The 21,861-nt window shown below is 36.6% G+C and overlaps 1 protein-coding gene across 9 annotated transcripts in view; it reads left to right on the forward strand.

The window, feature by feature from the left end:
* LOC138316235 (centrosomal protein of 89 kDa-like) overlaps nucleotides 1–15,909 on the forward strand; it is a 63,345-nt gene extending 47,436 nt beyond the window's left edge. For 8 of the 9 annotated variants that reach the window (XM_069257841.1, XM_069257844.1, XM_069257840.1 and 5 more), the window contains 12 exons: nucleotides 4,062–4,145; nucleotides 4,266–4,378; nucleotides 6,453–6,568; nucleotides 6,798–6,978; nucleotides 7,324–7,387; nucleotides 7,694–7,797; nucleotides 7,939–8,038; nucleotides 8,614–8,655; nucleotides 11,321–11,410; nucleotides 13,532–13,578; nucleotides 13,926–14,048; nucleotides 14,248–15,909. In XM_069257841.1, coding sequence (XP_069113942.1) covers nucleotides 4,062–4,145; nucleotides 4,266–4,378; nucleotides 6,453–6,568; nucleotides 6,798–6,978; nucleotides 7,324–7,387; nucleotides 7,694–7,797; nucleotides 7,939–8,038; nucleotides 8,614–8,655; nucleotides 11,321–11,410; nucleotides 13,532–13,578; nucleotides 13,926–14,048; nucleotides 14,248–14,428 — 1,245 coding nt within the window. In that variant the 3' untranslated portion in view covers nucleotides 14,429–15,909. Of the gene's footprint in view, nucleotides 1–4,061; nucleotides 4,146–4,265; nucleotides 4,379–6,452; nucleotides 6,569–6,797; nucleotides 6,979–7,323; nucleotides 7,388–7,693; nucleotides 7,798–7,938; nucleotides 8,039–8,613; nucleotides 8,656–10,375; nucleotides 10,467–11,320; nucleotides 11,411–13,531; nucleotides 13,579–13,925; nucleotides 14,049–14,247 lie in introns of those variants that run through there. The other variant, XM_069257845.1, reaches the window with a different exon arrangement.
* Nucleotides 15,910–21,861: the final 5,952 nt, after the last annotated feature.

Genomic DNA, 21,861 nt, shown 5'->3' on the forward strand with positions numbered 1-21,861 from the left:
ATGCAATTGTAGTATCGTTATAGGGTGGGGATTCAAAATTGTACAAATGATGGGGCTGACCCCGGGGGGGCCTGAGGGGCGGGGTCAATAGGGGTCAATTTGGCTATTTCCATATAAACGACTTTTTCTCTGAAACCAAGCATGGGATAGCACCCATAATGCAATGGTAGCATCGTTATAGGGGATTCAAAATTGTACAAATAATGGGGCTGACCCCCGGGGGCCTGAGGGGCGGGGTCAAAAGGGGCCAATTTGGCTATTTCCATATAAACGACTTGTTCTCTGAAAGTAAGCATGAGATAGCACCCATAATGCAATTGTAGTATCGTTATAGGGTGGGGATTCAAAATTGTACAAATGATGGGGCTGACCCCCGGGGGGCCTGAGGGGCGGGGTCAATAGGGGTCAATTTGGCTATTTCCATATAAACGACTTTTTCTCTGAAACCAAGCATGGGATAGCACCCATAATGCAATGGTAGCATCCTTATTGGGTGGGGATTCAAAATTGTACAAATAATGGGGCTGACCCCCGGGGCCTGAGGGGCGGGGTCAAAAGGGGCCAATTTGGCTATTTCCATATAAACGACTTCTTCTCTGAAACTAAGCATGGTATAGCACCCATAATGCAATGGTAGCATCCTTATAGTGTGGGGATTCAAAATTGTGTAAATGATAGGGCTGACCCCCTGGGGTCCTGAGGGGCGGGGTCAAAAGGGGTTAATTTGGCTATTTTCATATAAATGACATCTTCTCTGCAACTAAGCATGGTATAGCACCCATTATGCAATGGTAGCATTCTTACAGGGTGGGGATTCCAAATTGTGCAAATGATGGGGCTGACCCCCCGGGGGCCCTGAGGGGCGAGGTCAAATGGGTCAAAATTGGCTATTTCCATATAAACGACTTCTTCTCTGAAACTAAGCATAGTATAGCACCCATAATGCAATGGTAGCATCCTTATAGTGTGGGGATTCAAAATTGTGCAAATGATAGGGCTGACCCCCCGGGGGCCTGAGGGGTGGGGTCAAAAGGGGTCATTTTGGCTATTTCCATATAAATGACTTCTTCTCTGCAACTAAGCATGGTATAGCACCCATAATGCAATGGTAGCATCCTTGTAGGCTGGGGATTCCAAATTGAGCAAATGATAGGGCTGACCCCCGGGGGCCTGAGGGGCGGGGTCAAAAGTGGTCAATTTCCATATAAATGACTTTTTCTCTGCAACTTAACATCGGATTGCGCTCATAATGCAATGGTTACATCCTTATAGGGTTTGGATTCAAAATTTTGCAAATGATGGGGCTGACCCCCCGGGGGCCTGAAGGGTGGGGTCAAAAGGGGTCAATTTGGCTATTTCCATATAAACGACTTCTTCTCTGCAACTAAGAATGAAAGAGCACTTATAATGCAATGGTAGCATCCTAATAGGGTTGGGATTTGAAATTGTACAAATGATAGGGCTGACCCCCGGGGCCTTAAATGGCAATAGATGCGAGGTCAAAAAGGTCAATTAGGCTACTATTTTCATATAAATTACTTTGTCTCTGAACCTATGTATTGGATAGCATATTTGGATTCAAAATTAAACTTTGGGAGACAATTTTGCTTATTTTTCTAATTGTCAGAGTCTTGTGATAATTACTAACAAAAAACCAGGTGAGCGATACAGGCCCTCTGGGCCTCTTGTCTTAAAAGTTAATATCAAAGTTTAATGCCTTAAGAGCTCAGCCAAATTTAATAGTCACTTTCAGCGGACATTATTTACACATCTTACTTCCGAATAAGACTTCAGTTTATTTTTGCATGTTTCAGCCAAGGTTAAACCTAACCTCAATAATGTTTACCTACAATATGTCCTGAAAGAGGGGGATGGAAATTCCATGAATTTGCTTGTTCAGATTAAATATGTATATACTAAATATGCAGTCCACACTTTTAAGGTCATCTGACCGAAGGTCAGGATGACCTATTGTCATCGTGTTTCGTCCGTCGTCGTGCGCCGTCCGCCGTCCGTCGTGCGTCGTGCGTAAAACTACTTATACAAAAGCCTACTCCTCCTAAACCCTTGAGTGAATTACATCCATATTTGATATGAAACATCCTTGGGGAAGGACAATCATATTTTTTATAAATGAGATAGGTCCGACCCCTAGGGGCAGAGGGGCGGGGCCCCAAAAGGGCAAATTTTCTTAATTTAAGCTTTTAAATCCTACTCCTCCTTCATCCTTGAATGGATTTCATCCATATTTGGTGTGAAACATCATTGGGGAAGGACAATCATATTTTATATAATTGAGCCTGGTCCGACCCCTAGGGGCTGAGGTATGGGGCCCCAAAAGGGCAAATTTTCTTAATTTTAGCTTTAAAATCCTACTCCTCCTTCATCGTTGAATAGATTATATCTATATTTGGTGTAAAACATCATTGGGGAAGGACAATCATATTTTATATAAATGAGCCTGGTCCGACCCCTAGGGGCCGAGGTATGGGGCCCCAAAAGGGCAAATTTTCTTAATTTTAGCTTTAAAATCCTACTCCTCCTTCATCGTTGAATAGATTATATCTATATTTGGTGTAAAACATCATTTGGGAAGGACAATCATATTTTGTATAAATGAGCCTGGTCGGACCCCTAGGGGCTGAGGGGTGGGGTCCCAAATGGGGAAATTTTCTTAATTTTAGCTTTAAAATCCTACTCCTCCTTCATCCTTGGATGGATTTTATCCATATTTGGTGTGAAAAATTATTTGGGACGGACAATCATATTTTAAATAAATGAGTCTGGTCCGACCCCTAGGGGCTGAGGTGTGGGGCCCCAAAAGGGCAAATTTTCTTAATTTTAGCTTTAAAATCCTACTCCTCCTTCATCCTTGGATGGATTTCATCTATATTTGGTGTGAAAAATTATTTGGGAGGGGCAATCATAATTTATATAAATGAGCATGGTCCGACCCCTTGGGGTCGAGGGATGGGGCCGCAAAAGGGCAAATTTTCTTAATTTTAGCTTTAAAATCCTACTCCTCCTTCATCCTTTGATGAATTTCATCCATATTTGGTGTGAAACATCATTTGGGAAGGAAAATAATATTTTATATAAATGAGTCTTGTTCGACCCCTAGGGGCTAAGGGGTGGGGTCCAAAAAGGGCAAATTTTCTTAATTTTCGCTGGCCCACTTCCTGTTTTCAGGTTTTGGTCTCCGATCTCAATCAAAATTGGTCTATAGGGGTTTTAATTGATGCCGAACAACATGCAAACATTTTCGTAAAGATTTTGGTATTCCAAGATGGCCGCTGGCCCACTTCCTGTATTAAGGTTTCAGTCTCCGATCTCAATGAAAATTGGTATATAGGGGTTTTAATTGATGCCGAATAACATGCAAACATTTTCGTAAAGATTTTGGCATTCCAAGATGGCCGCTGGCCCACTTCCTGTTTTAAGGTTTCAGTCTCCGATCTCAATGAAAATTGGTATATAGGGGTTTTAATTGATGCCGAATAACATGCAAAAATTTTCGTAAAGATTTTGGTATTCCAAGATGGCTGCTGGCCCACTTCCTGTTTTCAGGTTTCAGTCTCCGATCTCAATGAAAATTGATCTATAGGGGTTTTAATTGATTCAGAAGGGGGAACTTTAGGTGAAGACAATCATATTTTATAAAGGACCGAGCTAAGACCCATTGGGATAGTATGGAGGAGGTCCAAAATGGGAGCTTTGCTGAAATTTGGCTTTAAAATCTTATATTAATCCTTGAATGGGTTACAACCATATATGGATGAAGGGCTACCAAGTTTGTTCAACAAATGACATTTACCTAGTTCAGAAACTTACATATTCAACTAAGGAGTTCCTTGTATCGTTAACCAATACTTTATACTTTGTTGTTTTGTGCCATGAGTCAGATGACCGTTTAGGCCCATGGGCCTCTTGTTACCTGTTGTGCTTCATCCTAAGCATGCTTTCCAGATGACATTTTGTGCTAAAGTATATTCCAGAAATTATTTTTATCAAGTGACATTGTTTGAGAGGAAATTGATTTGCTCATGTGATTTGTTTTTCAGATAAATGTGCAGTACTTATCTCCCTTGTTCCTGGCCTATGATGACCGACTCCGGGAGAAAGATAACGTCATAAAGCACTACCAGGTAAAAACCATCTTCTCCGTTTCAATAAAAAATGATAATGTAATGAAAAAAGCTTTAAAAGTATCCAAATGCCTTGTTCTGATGTATGTCAGTTATTGATTGAATGTTTTCTTCTGACAGGGAGAGTTAGAGAAATTACGCATTCAAGCAGAGGATATCATTATAGAAAACCAACAACTACACAAAAAACTAGACCACGCAGTGAAACGCGGACCCATTGATGTCACAGAATGGTAAAACCCTTTTTTTAAGTTTTGTTTTATTTTGACACATTTGCCGTGTACATACAGTAAAACCTCACCTTACGACCACCTCAAAATTACGACTAGCCCGCTATTACGGGCACTTGTTTTCAGTCCCGATTTGTTTCTCTATATGTCTTTGTATTGGTTGTTTCCGTATTCCATATTACGACCACTTTTGATAGTCCCCATGACCACTAATTAACAATAATGATTGACCCCTTGATTACGACCACGGGCACATTTACCTGTGACTTCACACAGGTCTAGCTGTGCCTCACTTTCCCGCACGCAACAACCCGTGAACAACTGTCTGCAGGTAGCAGTCAGTCTTTTGTTTTGGTTGACCTAATTATCAGATTATCTACCTGGATGAGGAGAGTGTCAATAGCCATCATTTGTATACTTGTTGTGATTAACGGTCAGAAACCTGTCGGTTGTTCATAACACTAATGGAATTGAAATTCTCTAATGTATGAGATATTCTTATAATCTTATTTAAGATATTTATGAAGTACTGCACTTCAATCATCTCATTCAATGAACACATGCCATCTGATTTGTTGCGGTTAACATGTGTCCATCAATCGGTGTTTTGCACGGGTTAAAAATATGCTTGACTATTTTTAAGTAGTCATTTAAAAGCTTTACCAACTGTAAATTATTATTTGACCAATCACTGCGCGTGGCGGGATAATTCAACATGATTTATGTAAATCTTTAGAAAACACAGTTTCTCATTTATTTAAGGTGATTAGACGTGATAATTAAACTAATGATATATGTTGAATTATAGCATACTGAGGTAATAGAAAGTAATGTCTATAAAAGTATTTTCATTTGGAGGTCGATTGATTGTCAACAATAACTTCGAATCAGTAGAATTCAGTTTTAGATTTAAATGAGCACACATCATAAGATTTATTTACTGAAAAAATATGGTTATGCTCTAGAAATAAAGGGCATAGTCAATATAATGTCCCTAATTTATCAAAACTGAAAAATTACAAATATTTGTAAATCATTGCCTTTCATTAGATACACATGCATTAAAATATGATACACATTTATATGATATTTTTCATCAAATTTTAATATTTTTACAAATAGTTTTTTACAAAATTTAGGAATCCAAATATTTTATATACATTATGTACCGGTCAGCTGGGATACAGAGTTACTGTTCTTGGTCGTCAGAGATTATATATGGTCAACCTCAGAATTAAGACCACCTCACTATTAAAACCACCTTTACTCGGACCACTTGGTAGTCTTAATAGAGAGGTTTTACTGTATTGATATTATGATATTTTAGATTATTACAATAATAGATGACTTTCTTTTGTTTGTTGTGGAAGTCAAGAGTACATGTAAATTTTGTTTTGGATAAGGATCATTTTCTGAAAACATACTCAACTGTTTTGTTTTTAGCCCACCATCATCAGATAGTGGGCTATTCCAATCGCTTTTTGTCCATGATATATTTTCCATCCTTCTGTTTGTCCATCCGTACATAAACATTTCTTGTTATCGCTAATTCTCAGAAAGTGCAGAAGGGATCTTTTTCAAATTTCCCATGTAGGTTCCCCTAGGGCCCTAGTTGTGCATATTGCATTTTGTGACCAATCGATAACAAGATAGCCATCTTGAATTTTGGTAGTAAAAAATTGTTGCCACTATTTCTCAGAAAGTGCTGAAGGGATGATTCTCAAATTATATATGTAGGTTCCCCTTGGAACCTAGTTGTGCATACAAATTTTGGGACCGATCGGTCAACAACATGGCTGACATGTCGTCATATTGAATTTTGATAATTGAAGTTTGTAACCACTATTTCTCAAAAAATACTGCAAGGGTCAGTCTCAAATTTGATTTGGGCCCTAGTTGTGCATAGTGCAGGCTGCCATCTTGAATTTCGATAGTTGAAGTTTGAAAATTAGAGAAAAGATATATCTGGCAATTGACAGACATAGATCAATCTTTGGCGGGCGCCAAAATCCCTCTTCCTAAATATTGCAATATCACTGTATCCCTCCCCAGAATACAATTTTGCTTGTTTCTTCAGGGACCAACTCAAAGATAATGCCAAACTTGTGCTGGAAGAAAATCAGAACTTGTTAGAACAAATAGAGGTGAAAGACCAAAAATCTCGAGACATGCATCAAGCTCATGTTAGAGAAGGTAAGTAGTTATAAGGTTCACACACTACTACTATGGTATAAGTGGAATTAGGTACCTATGACATTTGTGTATATTATATAGAGGTAGGGACATTATGTCTTTATATATCTGGTAGAACAATCTTTTATTTTGCTTGATTTTTTTACCAATGATAATTTCTCATTAATAATTTATTCAAATTTTGGGGGAAAATAATATCATACCTAATTGTTATGACAATTACTTCCAGTTTCAAAGTTATCCAAACAGTTGGTGCTAGTTAAAGCAGAGAAGACAGAAGTTGATCAGGAAATGGAGGATCTACGTAAAAAGTATAAAGATACCAAAAACAAACTGGATGCAATGGAATTGGAAACCCCAGACAAATCTACAGCACAGGATTACATCAACACCATAGCAGAACTCAAAAAGTAAGTTACTTCAGGGACAATAAGTTCTGTCAAGTTTGTTTTAATAAACATCTGTATCTCGTGACCTCATATCTTTAATTTTAAATTCATATAAGTAGGAGATGAGCCACTAATATCTCTTGTGCCATTGCCACATAACTAAGTTGTGGCAGAGGAGACGGTCTGTGCAAACACGGTTGTCACCTGTGTCAAGGCACATCAGCCTGATAGTCCAGGTAGTAGATCCCAGGCAGTCAACAAAGTAGCCACCAGCTACTACAAGACCACCCTGCCTCAAATTGTCTGTTGATCGGGGATGTAAACATTGATAATATTGTGAGGATTTTATGTGTTACTTGTTTACAGGAGTGTCATAGAAAAGGAAGAAGGTCACAAGGAAGAAATGGAAGGCCTTAAAATCAAACTGCAGGTAATGATCATGTTACAGTTTGTCTACCTGGTGTTAACACAACTACAGTTGAACCTGTATTATGATAGCCACCCAAGGGAGAATAAGATAAGTGACCACTAATTATAGCTCAATATATAGTGATTTTCATCAATAGGGCCAGAAACTGACCACTAAAGACAAGTGACCCATGTAAGGTAGCCTTTAAGGCACATCCTATTTAACAAAAATATTATTACACATTGAATACATTGTAATTTGGAAGAGACGTAGAGTTTTGTGGTTAATCAGATATGGATATTAGTGGAAACTGATTTTGTTTCTCAGGCTGTACAGGGAGAGAGGAAGGCACAAAGTGGCAGATTTGTAGAGTTGACGGCAGAAAATAAACGAATCCAGGCAGAAATGAAAGCTATGCAAAAAGCTGTACGGTAAGTTGTGATATTTTAGAGTAGTTTACTAGTTCCATTAAGCAGAATTATTTAATAATAAACAATGTCGTCTTTACTTGGACAAAAGACCAGACTACTGTGATTGTGTATGTAATGATGTACATGTTAACATATCCACAGGAAAGCCCAGTCCAAAATCATGTACCTACAGAAGGCTGTGGAACAGTCGGAGGATAAGGAGCACACCGTACAGGAGCAGCTCGCCAATATCATACGAGTGGTACGTCTCTATAGAGTTACATATCTATAACAGAAATTCACACTATGTATCATACATTGATCCTTAGGTTTTCTATTTCAATGTTTGGATATTAAGTTTTAACACTGATTTACTCACACAATGGCGGAAGCTTTTGACTTAAGAAAGTACTGATTTCTAGCTCATCTGTTATCCAGTGAGTGAGCTTACATTTCGGTTCAACGTCCACATTATATGACTAAATTGAACTAGCCTTTTCTTCTCAACAGGGATCAGATACTGGTCCTAGCAAGCTTTGATGATTTTCAAATTTGCAAACTGAATGACCTTGACCTTTATCCTAGGTCCTTTTTCTGATATCTGGTATGCTAAAATCTAACACTAACTAACATTTCAATAGTCAAGGTGGTAAGAGACCTGGTAAAAGGCATGTAGATTGCTGAGAAAAAGGGCTTCCAAATATGTTGAAATGAATTACATTGACCTTTATTCAAGGTTACAGAGTAGAAACTGATTAATAAGTAATGCATGTCTGTTTGGCAGATTGTCTTACTAAACAATAGATTCTTTTAAAACAAGTATTCATTTATTTACAGGCTGAGAAGGCAGCATTTGAGCGAGACACATATGCTAAAGTGGTGAGTGTATACAGATTATCTATAGTATGTTTATGATACTAAAAAGACTAATGATAACATTCAATGTCTTATGCAAATATTTAGTTTTAGTTGTGAACTCATTCTACAAAATCATGGCATTATCGCAGTCTAGGAGAATAATATGTGACCACTTGCTCCCAATACCTTGAATAGATAAATCCACCTGCCCTTTACCACAGGTAATAATGTATAGAGGTTCCTCAACAAGTGACTGTTGTTTATCATGTTTATCAAACTCGAGTTAGTTAATTTTCAAATTTTTAAAAGACACGCTAAAGCTCGTGTCTTTTCAAAATTTGAAAATTAACTAACAAGAGTTTAGATAAACATGATAAACAACAGTTACGCGTTAGGGAACTTAATTATCCTATAACTTTAAGTCTATATTTATACCGTGGTGACAATTTTCTCGTCTTCATTCTCATACAATGTGTAGCGATAACTTCCCGCCATAAAATAAAGTGCATAAATAGAATATCAATATTCTATTTTTTAATACTTTGAATAAGCACATGGAATTTACCACATGGGTTTTCCATTGTGAAACATGCATAGGTATGGGATAAATAAGTATAATACACACCTGCTGCCCTGAAGGATTACAAACTGTCCTGTTTTTCAGCTTGTGACCAGAATGATATACCATGACACCGTAAGGAATCCACAGATATATTTAAAGTTTGATGTTGTCATATTCTGTATCTGTCTGTTCTGGTATATACCCTTTTAACTTAAGCACGCTGCAGTCCAGTACACTTCTACAGGGGCCAGGGAACAGAATATTGGAAGTATTTCTTGATAAACATATCCCGAACATTTTTAACACAAGTGTATCAGCTTCTTGGTTTGTCAGATAAATAAACAAGGATGTGGGGCTACATGGTTAAAGTGTCTGATTATCTTCCCCTTATTCTGAGGTCTAACTATAGATGGAGCACTTTCTAGGTATTGGCCATCATTTCTTATTAAAGCAACTTTAGCTCTCTTAAACACAAATGAACCTGTCCTGCCTTTACACCTGATAAGCTACAATGATAGTAGCTGTTTTAACTGATAGTATGATCAGTGTTTAAACTGTAACCACACACATGGATATGAAATTCTGAACAGATCATTAGGTACCATACATAACCAGTAAATCAGTAGAAATAAATCATTCAAACTGCATGATGAATGTTCACATAATTCCTTGTTCACCAAAATTACCACTGTTATCCATCTGTTTTGTTGTCTCTCCTCACCAATATTTATCCTTGCACCAACTGTATACACTTACATATATCAATCTTAAACTTACCTTAAGTTAAAATATCAGCTTCTTATTCAACCAACCGACTTACTTTTCTGAACATTCTTACTATAAGGGTGAAGATTCTGTACACAGTGTTGGCTATGATGTTGTGTCTATCCCAGACCTGCCCTATGTTCTCCTCCCCTCTATTCCCCCATGTTGTATATTTATCTTAAACAGCAATCATATGTACACGACCAAGGATATCATATGTGTATCCAGTTATTTTAGAACTTGAATTAATTTATTTTGATATTGGATATTGAAAATATGACGGATACCTAATTATGTTTGAAGCATTGTGAAGTTGATAAATATTTTCAAAAAGGGTTCTTAATGTTATTGGACAAGTGTCTTTTTTAGCATTCATCTCCAAAATCAAAATATTGTTTTATTTTCCTTTTGCAGGCAAGAGAGCAGGAAAATGAGACAAAAAAGGCTGTTAATAAGTTACCTAAATGGTAATGTGTCAAAGGGCAAAATGGAGGAAAAGTTAAAGGTGAGTAATTATCAGTGAGTTTTTATTATCAGTGGATATTTATCAGTTGGTATTTATCAGTGTATGTATCCGTGAGTATTTATCAGTGGGTATTGATCAGTGGGTATTTATCAGTTGGTATTTATCAGTGAGTATTTATCAATTGGTATTTATCAGTGGGTATTTATCGGTATTTATCGGTGGTATTTATCAGTGGGTATTTATCAGAGTATTTATCAGGTATTTATTGGGTATTTATCAGTATTTTTATCAGTGGGTATTTATCAGTGAGTATTTATCAGTGGGTATTTATCAGTGGGTATTTTTTCAAACTGCATGATGAATGTTCACATAATTCCTTGTTCACCAAAATTACCACTGTTATCCATCTGTTTTGTTGTCTCTCCTCACCAATATTTATCCTTGCACCAACTGTATACACTTACATACATGTATATCAATCTTAAACTTACCTTAAGTTAAAATATCAGCTTCTTATTCAACCAACCGACTTACTTTTCTGAACATTCTTACTATAAGGGTGAAGATTCTGTACACAGTGTTGGCTATGATGTTGTGTCTATCCCAGACCTGCCCTATGTTCTCCTCCCCTCTATTCCCCCATGTTGTATATTTATCTTAAACAGCAATCATATGTACACGACCAAGGATATCATATGTGTATCCAGTTATTTTAGAACTTGAATTAATTTATTTTGATATTGGATATTGAAAATATGACGGATACCTAATTATGTTTGAAGCATTGTGAAGTTGATAAATATTTTCAAAAAGGGTTCTTAATGTTATTGGACAAGTGTCTTTTTTAGCATTCATCTCCAAAATAAAAATATTGTTTTATTTTCCTTTTGCAGGCAAGAGAGCAGGAAAATGAGACAAAAAAGGCTGTTAATAAGTTACTAAATGGTAATGTGTCAAAGGGCAAAATGGAGGAAAAGTTAAAGGTGAGTATTATCAGTGAGTTTTTATTATCAGTGGATATTTATCAGTTGGTATTTATCAGTGTATGTATCCGTGAGTATTTATCAGTGGGGTATTGATCAGTGGGTATTTATCAGTTGGTATTTATCAGTGTATGTATTTATCCGTGAGTATTTATCAGTGGGTATTTTGATCAGTGGATATTTATCAGTGGTATTTATCAGTGATGTATTTATCAGTGGTATTTATCAGTGAGTATTTATCAGTGGGTATTTATCAGTTGTGGTATTTATCAGTGAGTATTTATCAATGGTATTTATCAGTGGGTATTTATCGGTAGGTATTTATCAGTTGATATTTATCAGTGAGTATTTATCAGAGGGTATTTATCAGTGGGTATTTATCAGTGAGTATTTATCAGTGGGTTATTATTAGTGGGTATTTATCAGTTGGTATTTATCAGTGGGTATTTATCAGTGAGTATTTATCAGTGAGTATTTGTCAGTGAGTATTTATCAGTGGGTATTTATCAGTAGGTATTTATCATTGGGTATTTATCAGTTGGTATTTATCAGTGAGTATTTATCAGTTGGTATTTATCAGTGGGTATTTATCAGTGGGTATTTATCAGTGGGTATTTATCAGTGAGTATTTATCAGTGGGTATTTATCAGTGGGTATTTATCAGTAGGTATTTATCATTGGGTATTTAGTTTGTATGTATCAGTGAGTATTTATCAGTGGGTATGTATTAGTGGGTATACATTAGTGGGTATTTATCAGTGAGTATTTATCAGTGGGTATTTATTAGTTGGTATTTATCAGTGGGCATTTATCAGTGGATATTTATCAGTTCAGTGGGTATTTATCAGTGTGTATTTATCAGTGAGTATTTAATTCAGTGGGTATTTATCAGTTGGTATTTTTCAGTTGGTATTTATCAGTGGGTATTTATCAGTGTGTATATATCAGTTCAGTGGATATTTATCAGTGCGTATTGATCAGTGGGTATTTATCAGTTGATATTTATCAGTTGGTATTTATCAGTGAGTATTTATAAGGTGGTATTTATCAATGTGTATTTATCAGAGAGTATTTATCAGTGGGTATTTATCAGTGAGTATTTATCATTGGGTATTTATCAGTGGGTATTTATCAGTGGGTATTTATCAGTGGGTATTCATCAGTGAGTATTCATCAGTGGGTATTTATCAGTGAGTATTTATCAGTGGGTTTTTATCAGTGAGTATGTATCAGTGGGTATTTATCAGTTGGTATTTATCAGTGAGTATTTATCAGTTGGTATTTATCAGTGAGTATTTATCGATGGGTATTTATCAGTGAGTATTTATCAGAGGGTATTTTTTTCAGTGGGTATGTATCCGTGAGTATTTATCAGTGGGTAATTATAAGTGGGTATTTATCAGTGAGTATTTATCATTGGGTATTTGTCTGAGTATTTATGAGTGGGTATTTATCAGTGAGAATTTATCAGTGAGTATTTATCATCAGTGAGTATTTATCATTGGGTATTTATCAGTGGGTATTCATCAGTGAGTATTCATCAGTGGGTATTTATCAGTGAGTATTTATCAGTGGGTTTTTATCAGTGAGTATGTATCAGTGGGTATTTATCAGTTGGTATTTATCAGTGAGTATTTATCAGTTGGTATTTATCAGTGAGTATTTATCGATGGGTATTTATCAGTGAGTATTTATCAGAGGGTATTTTTTTCAGTGGGTATGTATCCGTGAGTATTTATCAGTGGGTAATTATAAGTGGGTATTTATCAGTGAGTATTTATCATTGGGTATTTGTCTGAGTATTTATGAGTGGGTATTTATCAGTGAGAATTTATCAGTGAGTATTTATCATCAGTGAGTATTTATCAGTGGGTATTTATCAGTGGGTATTTATCAGAGATTCTATGCACTTTGTATATAACAATTGTTATAAAGAAGTATATATAAGGACAGTTTTATAAAGATGCTTTCTGCAGTTCTGATTGATTTGAAACTGGAAAATCTGGACATAAGCATATTGGAGGAAAATGAATTGTTTCCTTACATTTATTTCATTGTGATTGTAGAGTTTGATTCTTAAAAATATCTTTTGTTAAAACGATTTGTAACCTTTTATTACAGTTATACAAGATGAAGGCTGCAGCCAAGCTCAACACTGTGGCTGGAAGGTAAGAGTAAAGTAAAAAAAAAACACATTGTCTGGTATAGAACTGCATATTTCATTCAGTCGCTCCATTGACAAACTTGCCCCCATGTATTGTTTATTTAGGATAAGAAACAGATGTTTTATGAGATCCCTGATATGTATGTAACTTACCAAGCCTTGTCTGGACATATACACTATCCACTAGTTCATGGATAATTTTTGTGAGAATCTTTAAACACTTTGTGTTGCATGGGTGACTACTTTAGAACTTTTGCTGCATATTTATTTGAATGTTGTCACTTAAGAGTTTATCAGATTTTCAGACGTTACGATTACAATGTTAATTTATTGTTTTGTGTTTGATTTAAGACTTAAAGAGCAGGATGTCAATTTCAATAACCAGAAGAAAGAGTATGAGAGGGAAATTAATCATTTAAGATTGCTGGTGTCGGAGAAGGAGAAAATAATCAACAATATTGCCGAGGACAAAAAGTAAGCGTGGTGGCAATGTAACTATTTAATACAAAAAACCCACAGAAATAAACAAGCTATATACATAGATGTTTTCTGATTATTAATACATTTGATTCAGATAATGGAAGGTCAACGTAGGCTTCTTTTGTGTTGACAGTTAAATGAGTTTTATAAACTTTGTTAGAAAAGAAAATAGCAATCTGTTTGTGTATTGCAGAGGTGTGGAGGAGGAATTAGAGGTCATGTGGAGGTCAGCCAACACGGAAAACGAACGCATGAAGGAAGTTCTGAGACACAGTATGAAAAAGTTACGGAAACATGAAGGTTTGTCAGAGGCCATAGACAGTAGTGAAAAGAAGGAACTCCTGTACGTGTCATCTGATGGAGAAGATGAGTGAGGAGCTATCTCTCTTATCACCGGTGGTTACAACGTATCTTATCAGTTCTCTTTGCCAGGTTTACTGTCACAAAGTACAATGCTCTGGTTGAACATCAGCTTTGTGATATGTGAGACCATTTTCCCGTCCATAGTGATATGTACTAGTCGAAATTTAGATATTCGAAACAATATAGAGATTACTATGTACACTATTTCATGATAATGATGGACAGTAACGAGTATAAAATGAAAAGCTGATTTACATGCGGCCTTTTATACGACATGTATATGCATCTTTTGCATTCTAATAGCTGTTAAATGATTTGCTGCAAACCTTTGAAACTACTGATTTTTCAAGTATTAGATCATTTTTGACACAAGTCTTTTATCCAATAAAAAGACTTCAGCTTTGTGATAAAGATGATTAACAAAGAGAAATATTTCTCTGACTTTATGCATGCAGTCCTACCCGAAACACACATTTATGAGTGAACAGGTTATATCATATTTGTGTTTTCTCAATTTCGTTTTTCGATTGAAATATGATTTGATACTGTATTTCTAATATTGAGAAGACACACTATGTGTATGTATAAACCCTGTTCATATTTTCATCGGATCAATATCCTTCATTAAAATCACATGATCAGTTAGAAGTAAAGATCAGCAAATATTTACTGCCAAAAGTCATTTGTTTGATCATTCATGAAGTGATTGAGTGAAGTTTTTACAGAGTTACATGATACCTTTGTAATTATCTTGGTTTATCAGGCGATGTGAGTGTGCAAGTGTACATGATTGTAAACTGTGATTATGTATCTACCACTGCACTGTATGGTAATACCACCTGTCTTTAAACTGACTTCATTAATTTAACTCAGAACTTTCTTTTTCATGTAATTTTTCTTGAGAAAGGCAGCAGTCTTTGTGATTAAAAACGCAAATCCACATATTGGGGAAATACAGAAGTGTGATAAATGTCAGCATACTTCGAGACTTTAATATTGATTTGATATACATCACAAACCAGCACATTTAATTGTATTGATTTTGTGTGTGAAAGTCCATATTGAAAAACTAATTATGTACGAGGAGAATAAATGAGTTTGCATTTTCATACTTTAAAGTTTTTTATAAGTCACCTTGCTTTATTGATTTCATAATCAATTTTATGACATCATTTTATTTATCAAATGGTGCAAGATTAAGTGGTCAAAATCAATTATCTTTTTATAATGAATTTATTTATGAAATATCCATAGGATTTTTAAATGAGGAAAGCATTTATCGTATATTTGGTCACATTAAATGTCACATATTTGCTTGTGAATCAGATGAAGGTGTCTGACATTCAACCACTAGCCCTCCATCCCTAGGTCACAGTGGCTGAGTGGTTAAGGTGTCAGACATTTTACCACTAGCCCTCCATCTCTGGGTCAAAGAGGCTGAGTGGTTAAGGTGTCTGGCATTCTATCACTAGCCCTCCATCTCTGCATCACAGGGGCTCTATCACTAGCCCTCCATCTCTGCATCACAGGGGCTGAGTTGTTAAGGTGTCTGGCATTCTACCACTAGCCCTCCACCTCTGGGTCACAGTGGCTGAGTAGTTAAGGTGTCTGACATTCTACCACAAGTCCATCAATTGTAACAGTTAGTTTGCAGTTTCTCTTTGGAAACATAAAAGATTACTTTACTGTTGACAGGATATGAATTTTTTATGTTAAAAAAATTTAAAGGGGTGCTTAAGGGTCAGTTTTAAAAGCAATTGTACTGTACAATGTAGTTATGCATATGTATGATAATTCTGTTAAGTTTATGGATAATGTACAATATACATGTATATCTATATATTTAATCAGACACACTTGCCAAAGTATTTTTAATGGATATATCTAGTAAAATGAATCAGTATGCCTAGATGTGTTAAGAGATTGTAGAATTATAGATGTTGTAGCAGCATGTTTAAATGAGTGACAAGTCTGTTTGACAGTTCCATCATTCATTATACAGCACACCTTTAATTATCTTCATTGGTATTTTATGACTGGAGAGAACTGTCTGTTGTTCCATCCATTTTCTATTTGATTTTTATATAATAATGTTTTTACAACAGGATTGGGTACAAGTTATCACAACTTATAAAAACCCTTTCCCAACAAAAATGACATATAAATGCTTCTATGATTTTAATCTTTGTTGTTGAACTAAATCACAGGGACCTGGCACGAAAATTTTTAACCAATAGTATATATATATATATATTATAGAATCAAGGGTATGAACTCGGCGGTCGAGAAAAACGGACCTGTTTTTTAAAAACCGTGATTAATTTAATAAATGGGGTCTATACAACATTGACGGATATCTTACCTTAAAGAGAAATAATTTATCTTTCCATTAAGTGCTTGATGAACAAAATTGGCCACGTATTGACGAAGTTATGGCTTGATGAATCGGGAAATTTACGACAAATATGCTAGGTAGACATTTCCCTGTCCGGTCAAAATGTCGTTTCGGCTCTAATGGGTACCTCAAAAACCAAGCCAAAATCACAAAATCTACGCTTGTGGTGGTAAACAGTACCCATAACTGTGTTCATCCACAATCTCCTTTGGAGGTGTCATGACCTTTACTTTGTAGAAACTCCATTTAAACATCGTGTAGCTCACTTACTTTAACCGTAACCGCCATGTTCATTTTTCTCTCGGAACGCTTCTCGACTTTACATATCGTGACTACATTATGCAAATTATGTAGTTTTGTGCTTGGGAATAAACTCGAGAAGCGTTCCGAAAAACAAATGAACATGGCGGTGATGGTTAAAGTAAGAGAGCTACACGATGTTTAAATGGAGTTTCTACAAAGTACGGGTCATGACACCTCCAAAGGAGATTGTGGATGAACACACTTATGGGTACTGTTTACCACCACAAGCGTAGATTTTGTGATTTTGGCTTGGTTTTTGAGGTACCCATTAGAGCGGAAACGACATTTCGACCGGACAGGGAAATGTCTACCTAGCATATTTGTCGTAAATTTCCCGATTCATCAAGCCATAACTTCGTCAATACGTGGCCAATTTTGTTCATCAAGCACTTAATGGAAAGATAAATTATTTCTCTTTAAGGTAAGATATCCGTCAATGTTGTATAGAACCCATTTATTAAATTAATCACGGTTTTTAAAAAATAGGTCCGTTTTTCTCGACCGCCGAGTTCATACCCTTGATACTATAATATATATATAGGTATACTGTTAGTTTAAAAAAATCGTGCCAGGTCCCTGTGAACTAAATATCCACTGAATCTTGCTTTTATTTCTGCTTTGTAATTCCAAGTGATGTATATTATATTTCTGTCCTGTTGGTGCTCCTTAATGATTTCTCGCTCCTTTTTGTAGCCAGTCTTGTTATTTAATACTACTGTAAGTTGTTATAAATCATTTCTCTTACATCAATTTAAAATTTATTATTGTCCTGTTTGTGTTACTACGTAGGTATGTAATTATTGTACTTCATCATTATTTATGTTTACAATATCATTTAGAATTAATATACACATAGCTCCGTCCATCATTATTTTCACAATGTTATTTAGATTTAATATACATATAGCTCCATCCAGTAGATTTTAATAATCTCAAAAACACTTACACACTATTCATTGAATGTCTGTTGTTAATTTTGTTTTTAAGTTAGCTTTAATGGAAATGAAGTTTTCCACATGAGGAGATAAATTGTTTGTTATATTTGTATTTAATTAAATTTTCAAAGTCATCATCTTGATGATTTAATAATAACTTTATATAATTGTCTGATAATTTTATTGAGGACTACTGGATTTTGTTAAAACGAAAGTTAATTTTTTTTTGTGGTAGACTTTGAAAAAGTTGTTTCACTCAAAAAAGTACCGGTGTCATGCATAAAATGTACCTCCTGCATAAATAGTATCTGTACCCCTACCAAAACATAACCCCCTTTGCATAAAATGAACCCCCGTAGTGAATATGTTCATATTCAATATATTTTGTCTCAAAATGTTTGAATTTAGTAAGAGCAGAACTGAGGGTGGCAGTTATTAGTGTCTGTAACCCAAACTGAGAAATACCCACCCCCAGGGCATTTTTAGGTCATCTGACCGAAGGTCAGGATGACCTATTGTCATCGTGGTTAGTCCGTCGTCGTGCGCCGTGCGCCGTGCGCCGTGCGTCGTGCGTAAGACTATTTATACAAAAGCCTACTCCTCCTTCATCCTTTGATGGATTTCATCCATATTTGGTTTGAAGCATCATTAGGGAAGGACAATCATATTTTATATAAATAAGCATGGTCCGACCCCTAGGGGCTGAGGGGTGGGGCACCAAAAGGGCAAATTTTCTTATTTTAAGCTTTAAAATCCTACTCCTCCTTCATCCTTGGATGGATTTCATCCATATTTGGTGTGAAACTTCATTGGGGAAGGACAATCATATTTTATATAAATGAGCTTGGTCCGACCCCTAGGGTCAGAGGGGCAGGGCCTCAAAAGGGCAAATTTTCTTAATTTTAGCTTTAAAATCCTACTCCTCCTTCATCCTTGGATGGATTTCATCCATATTTGGTGTGAAACTTCATTAGGGAAGGACAATCATATTTTATATAAATGAGCCTGGTCCGACCCCTAGGGTCAGAGGGGCGGGGCCACAAAAGGGCAAATTTTCTTAATTTTAGCTTTAAAATCCTACTCCTCCTTCATCCTTGGATGGATTTCATCCATATTTGGTTTGAAACATCATTGGGGAAGGACAATCATATTTTATATAAATGAGCCTGGTCCGACCCCTAGGGGCTGAGGGGTGGGGCTCCAAAAGGGCAAATTTTCTTATTTTAGCTTTAAAATCCTACTTCTCCTTCATCCTTGGATGGATTTCATCCATATTTAGTGTGAAACATCATTAGGTAAGGACATTCATATTTTATATATTTGAGATAGGTGTGACCCCTAGGGGCTGAGGGGTGGGGCCCCAAAAGGGCGAATTTTCTTATTTTAAGCTTTAAAATCCTACTCCTCCTTCATCCTTGGATGGATTTCATCCATATTTGGTGTGAAACATTATTGATGAAGGACAATCATATTTTACATAAATGAGCTTGGTCCGACCCCTAGGGGCTGAATGGTGGGGCCCCAAAAGGGCAAATTTTCTTAATTTTAGCTTTAAAATCCTACTCCTCCTTCATCCTTGGATGGATTTCATCCATATTTGGTGTGAAACATCATTGGGGATGGACAATCATATTTTATATAAATGAGCCTGGTCCGACCCCTAGGGGCTGAGGGGTAGGGCCCCAAAAAGGCAAATTTTCTTAATTTTAGCTTTAAAATCCTACTTCTCCTTCATCCTTGGATGGATTTCATCCATATTTGGTGTGAAACATTATTTGGGACGGACAATCATATTTTATATTAATGAGCGTGGTCCAACCCCTAGGGGCTGAGGGATGGGGCCCCCAAAGGGCAAATTTTCTTAATTTTAGCTTTAAAATCCTACTCCTCCTTCATCCTTGGATGGATTTCATCTATATTTAGTGTAAAACATTATTGGGGAAGGTTAATCATATTTGATGTAAATGAGCGTGGTCCAACCCCTAGGGACTGAGGGGTGGGCCCTAAATGGGCAAATTTTCTTAATTTTAGCTTTAAAATCCTACTCCTCCTTCATCCTTGGATGGATTTCATCCATATTTGGTGTGAAACATCATTGGGGAAGGACAATCATATTTGATATAAATGAGCCTGGTCCGACCCTTAGGGGCTGAGAGGTGGGGCCCCAAATGGGGAAATTTTCTTAATTTTAGCTTTAAAATCCTTACTCCTCCTTCATCCTTGGATGGATTTCATCCATATTTGTTGTGAAACATCATTGGGGAAGGACAAAATATATTACATAAATGAGCCTGGTCCGACCCCTAGGGGCTGAGGGGTGGGGCCCCAAATGGGGAAATTTTCTTAATTTTAGCTTTAAAATCCTACTCCTCCTCCATCCTTGGATGGAATTTTATCCATATTTGGTGTGAAACATCATTGGGGAAACACAATTATATTTTTAGGTCATCTGACCGAAGGTCAGGATGACCTATTGTCATCATGTTTCGTCCGTCGTCGTGCGCGCCGTGCGCCGTCCGCCGTCCGCCGTCCGCCGTGCGCCGTGCGTCGTGCGTAAGACTATTTATACAAAAGCCTACTCCTCCTTAACCCTTGAGCGGATTATATCCATATTTGGTGTGAAACATCATTGGGGAAGGACAATCATATTTTATATAAATGAGCCTGGTCCAACCCCTTGGGGCTGAGGGGTGGGGCCCCAAAAGGGCAAATTTTCTTAATTTTAGCTTTAAAATCCTACTCCTCTCCTTCATCCTTGAATGGATTTCATCCATATTTGGTGTGAAACATCATTGGGGATGGACAATCATATTTTATATAAATGAGCCTTGTCTGACCCCTAGGGGCTGAGGGGTGGGGCCCCAAAAGAGCAAATTTTCTTAATTTAAGCTTTAAAATCCTACTCCTCTTTCATCCTTGGATGGATTTCATCCATATTTGGTGTGAAACATCATTGGGGAAGGACATTCATATTTTATATAAATGAGTCTGGTCCGACCCCTAGGGGCTGAGGGATGGGGCCCAAAAAAGGGCAAATTTTCTTAATTTAAGCTTTAAAATCCTACTCCTCCTTCATCCTTGGAATGGATTTCATCTATATTTGGTGTAAAACATCGTTGGGGAAGGACAATCATATTTTATATAAATGAGCCTGGTCCGACCCCTAGGGGCAGAGGGGCGGGGCTCCAAAAGAGGAAATTTTTCTTAATTTAAGCTTTAAAATCCTTCTCCTCCTTCATCCTTGAATGGATTTCATCCATATTTGGTGTGAAACATCATTGGGGAAGGAAATCTAATGGCCATTAGTATAATGAGCCTGTCCGACCCCTTGGGGCTGAGGGGTGGGGCCCCAAAAGGGCAAATTTTCTTAATTTTAGCTTTAAAATCCTACTCCTCCTTCATCCTTGGATGGATTTCATCTATATTTGGTGTGTAACATCATTGGGGTAGACAATCATATTTTATATAAATGAGCTTGGTTCGACCCCTAGAGGCTGAGGGGGTGGGGCCCCAAAAGGGCAAATTTTCTTAATTTTAGATTTAAAATCCTACTCTTTCCTCATCCTTGGATGGATTTCATCCATATTTAGTGTGAAACATCATTTGGGATGGGCAATCATATTTTATATAAATGAGCCTGGTCCAACCCTAGGGGCTGAGGGGTGGGGCCCCAAAAGGGCAAATTTTCTTAATTTTAGCTTTAAAATCCTACTCTTTCCTCATCCTTGGATGGATTTCATCTATATTTGGTGTTGAAACATCATTGGGGAAGGACAATCATATTTTATATAAATGAGCTTGGTCCGACCCC

This window comes from Argopecten irradians, chromosome 2 (genome assembly GCF_041381155.1).
Source record: "Argopecten irradians isolate NY chromosome 2, Ai_NY, whole genome shotgun sequence".
Taxonomy (NCBI): Eukaryota; Metazoa; Mollusca; class Bivalvia; order Pectinida; family Pectinidae; genus Argopecten; species Argopecten irradians.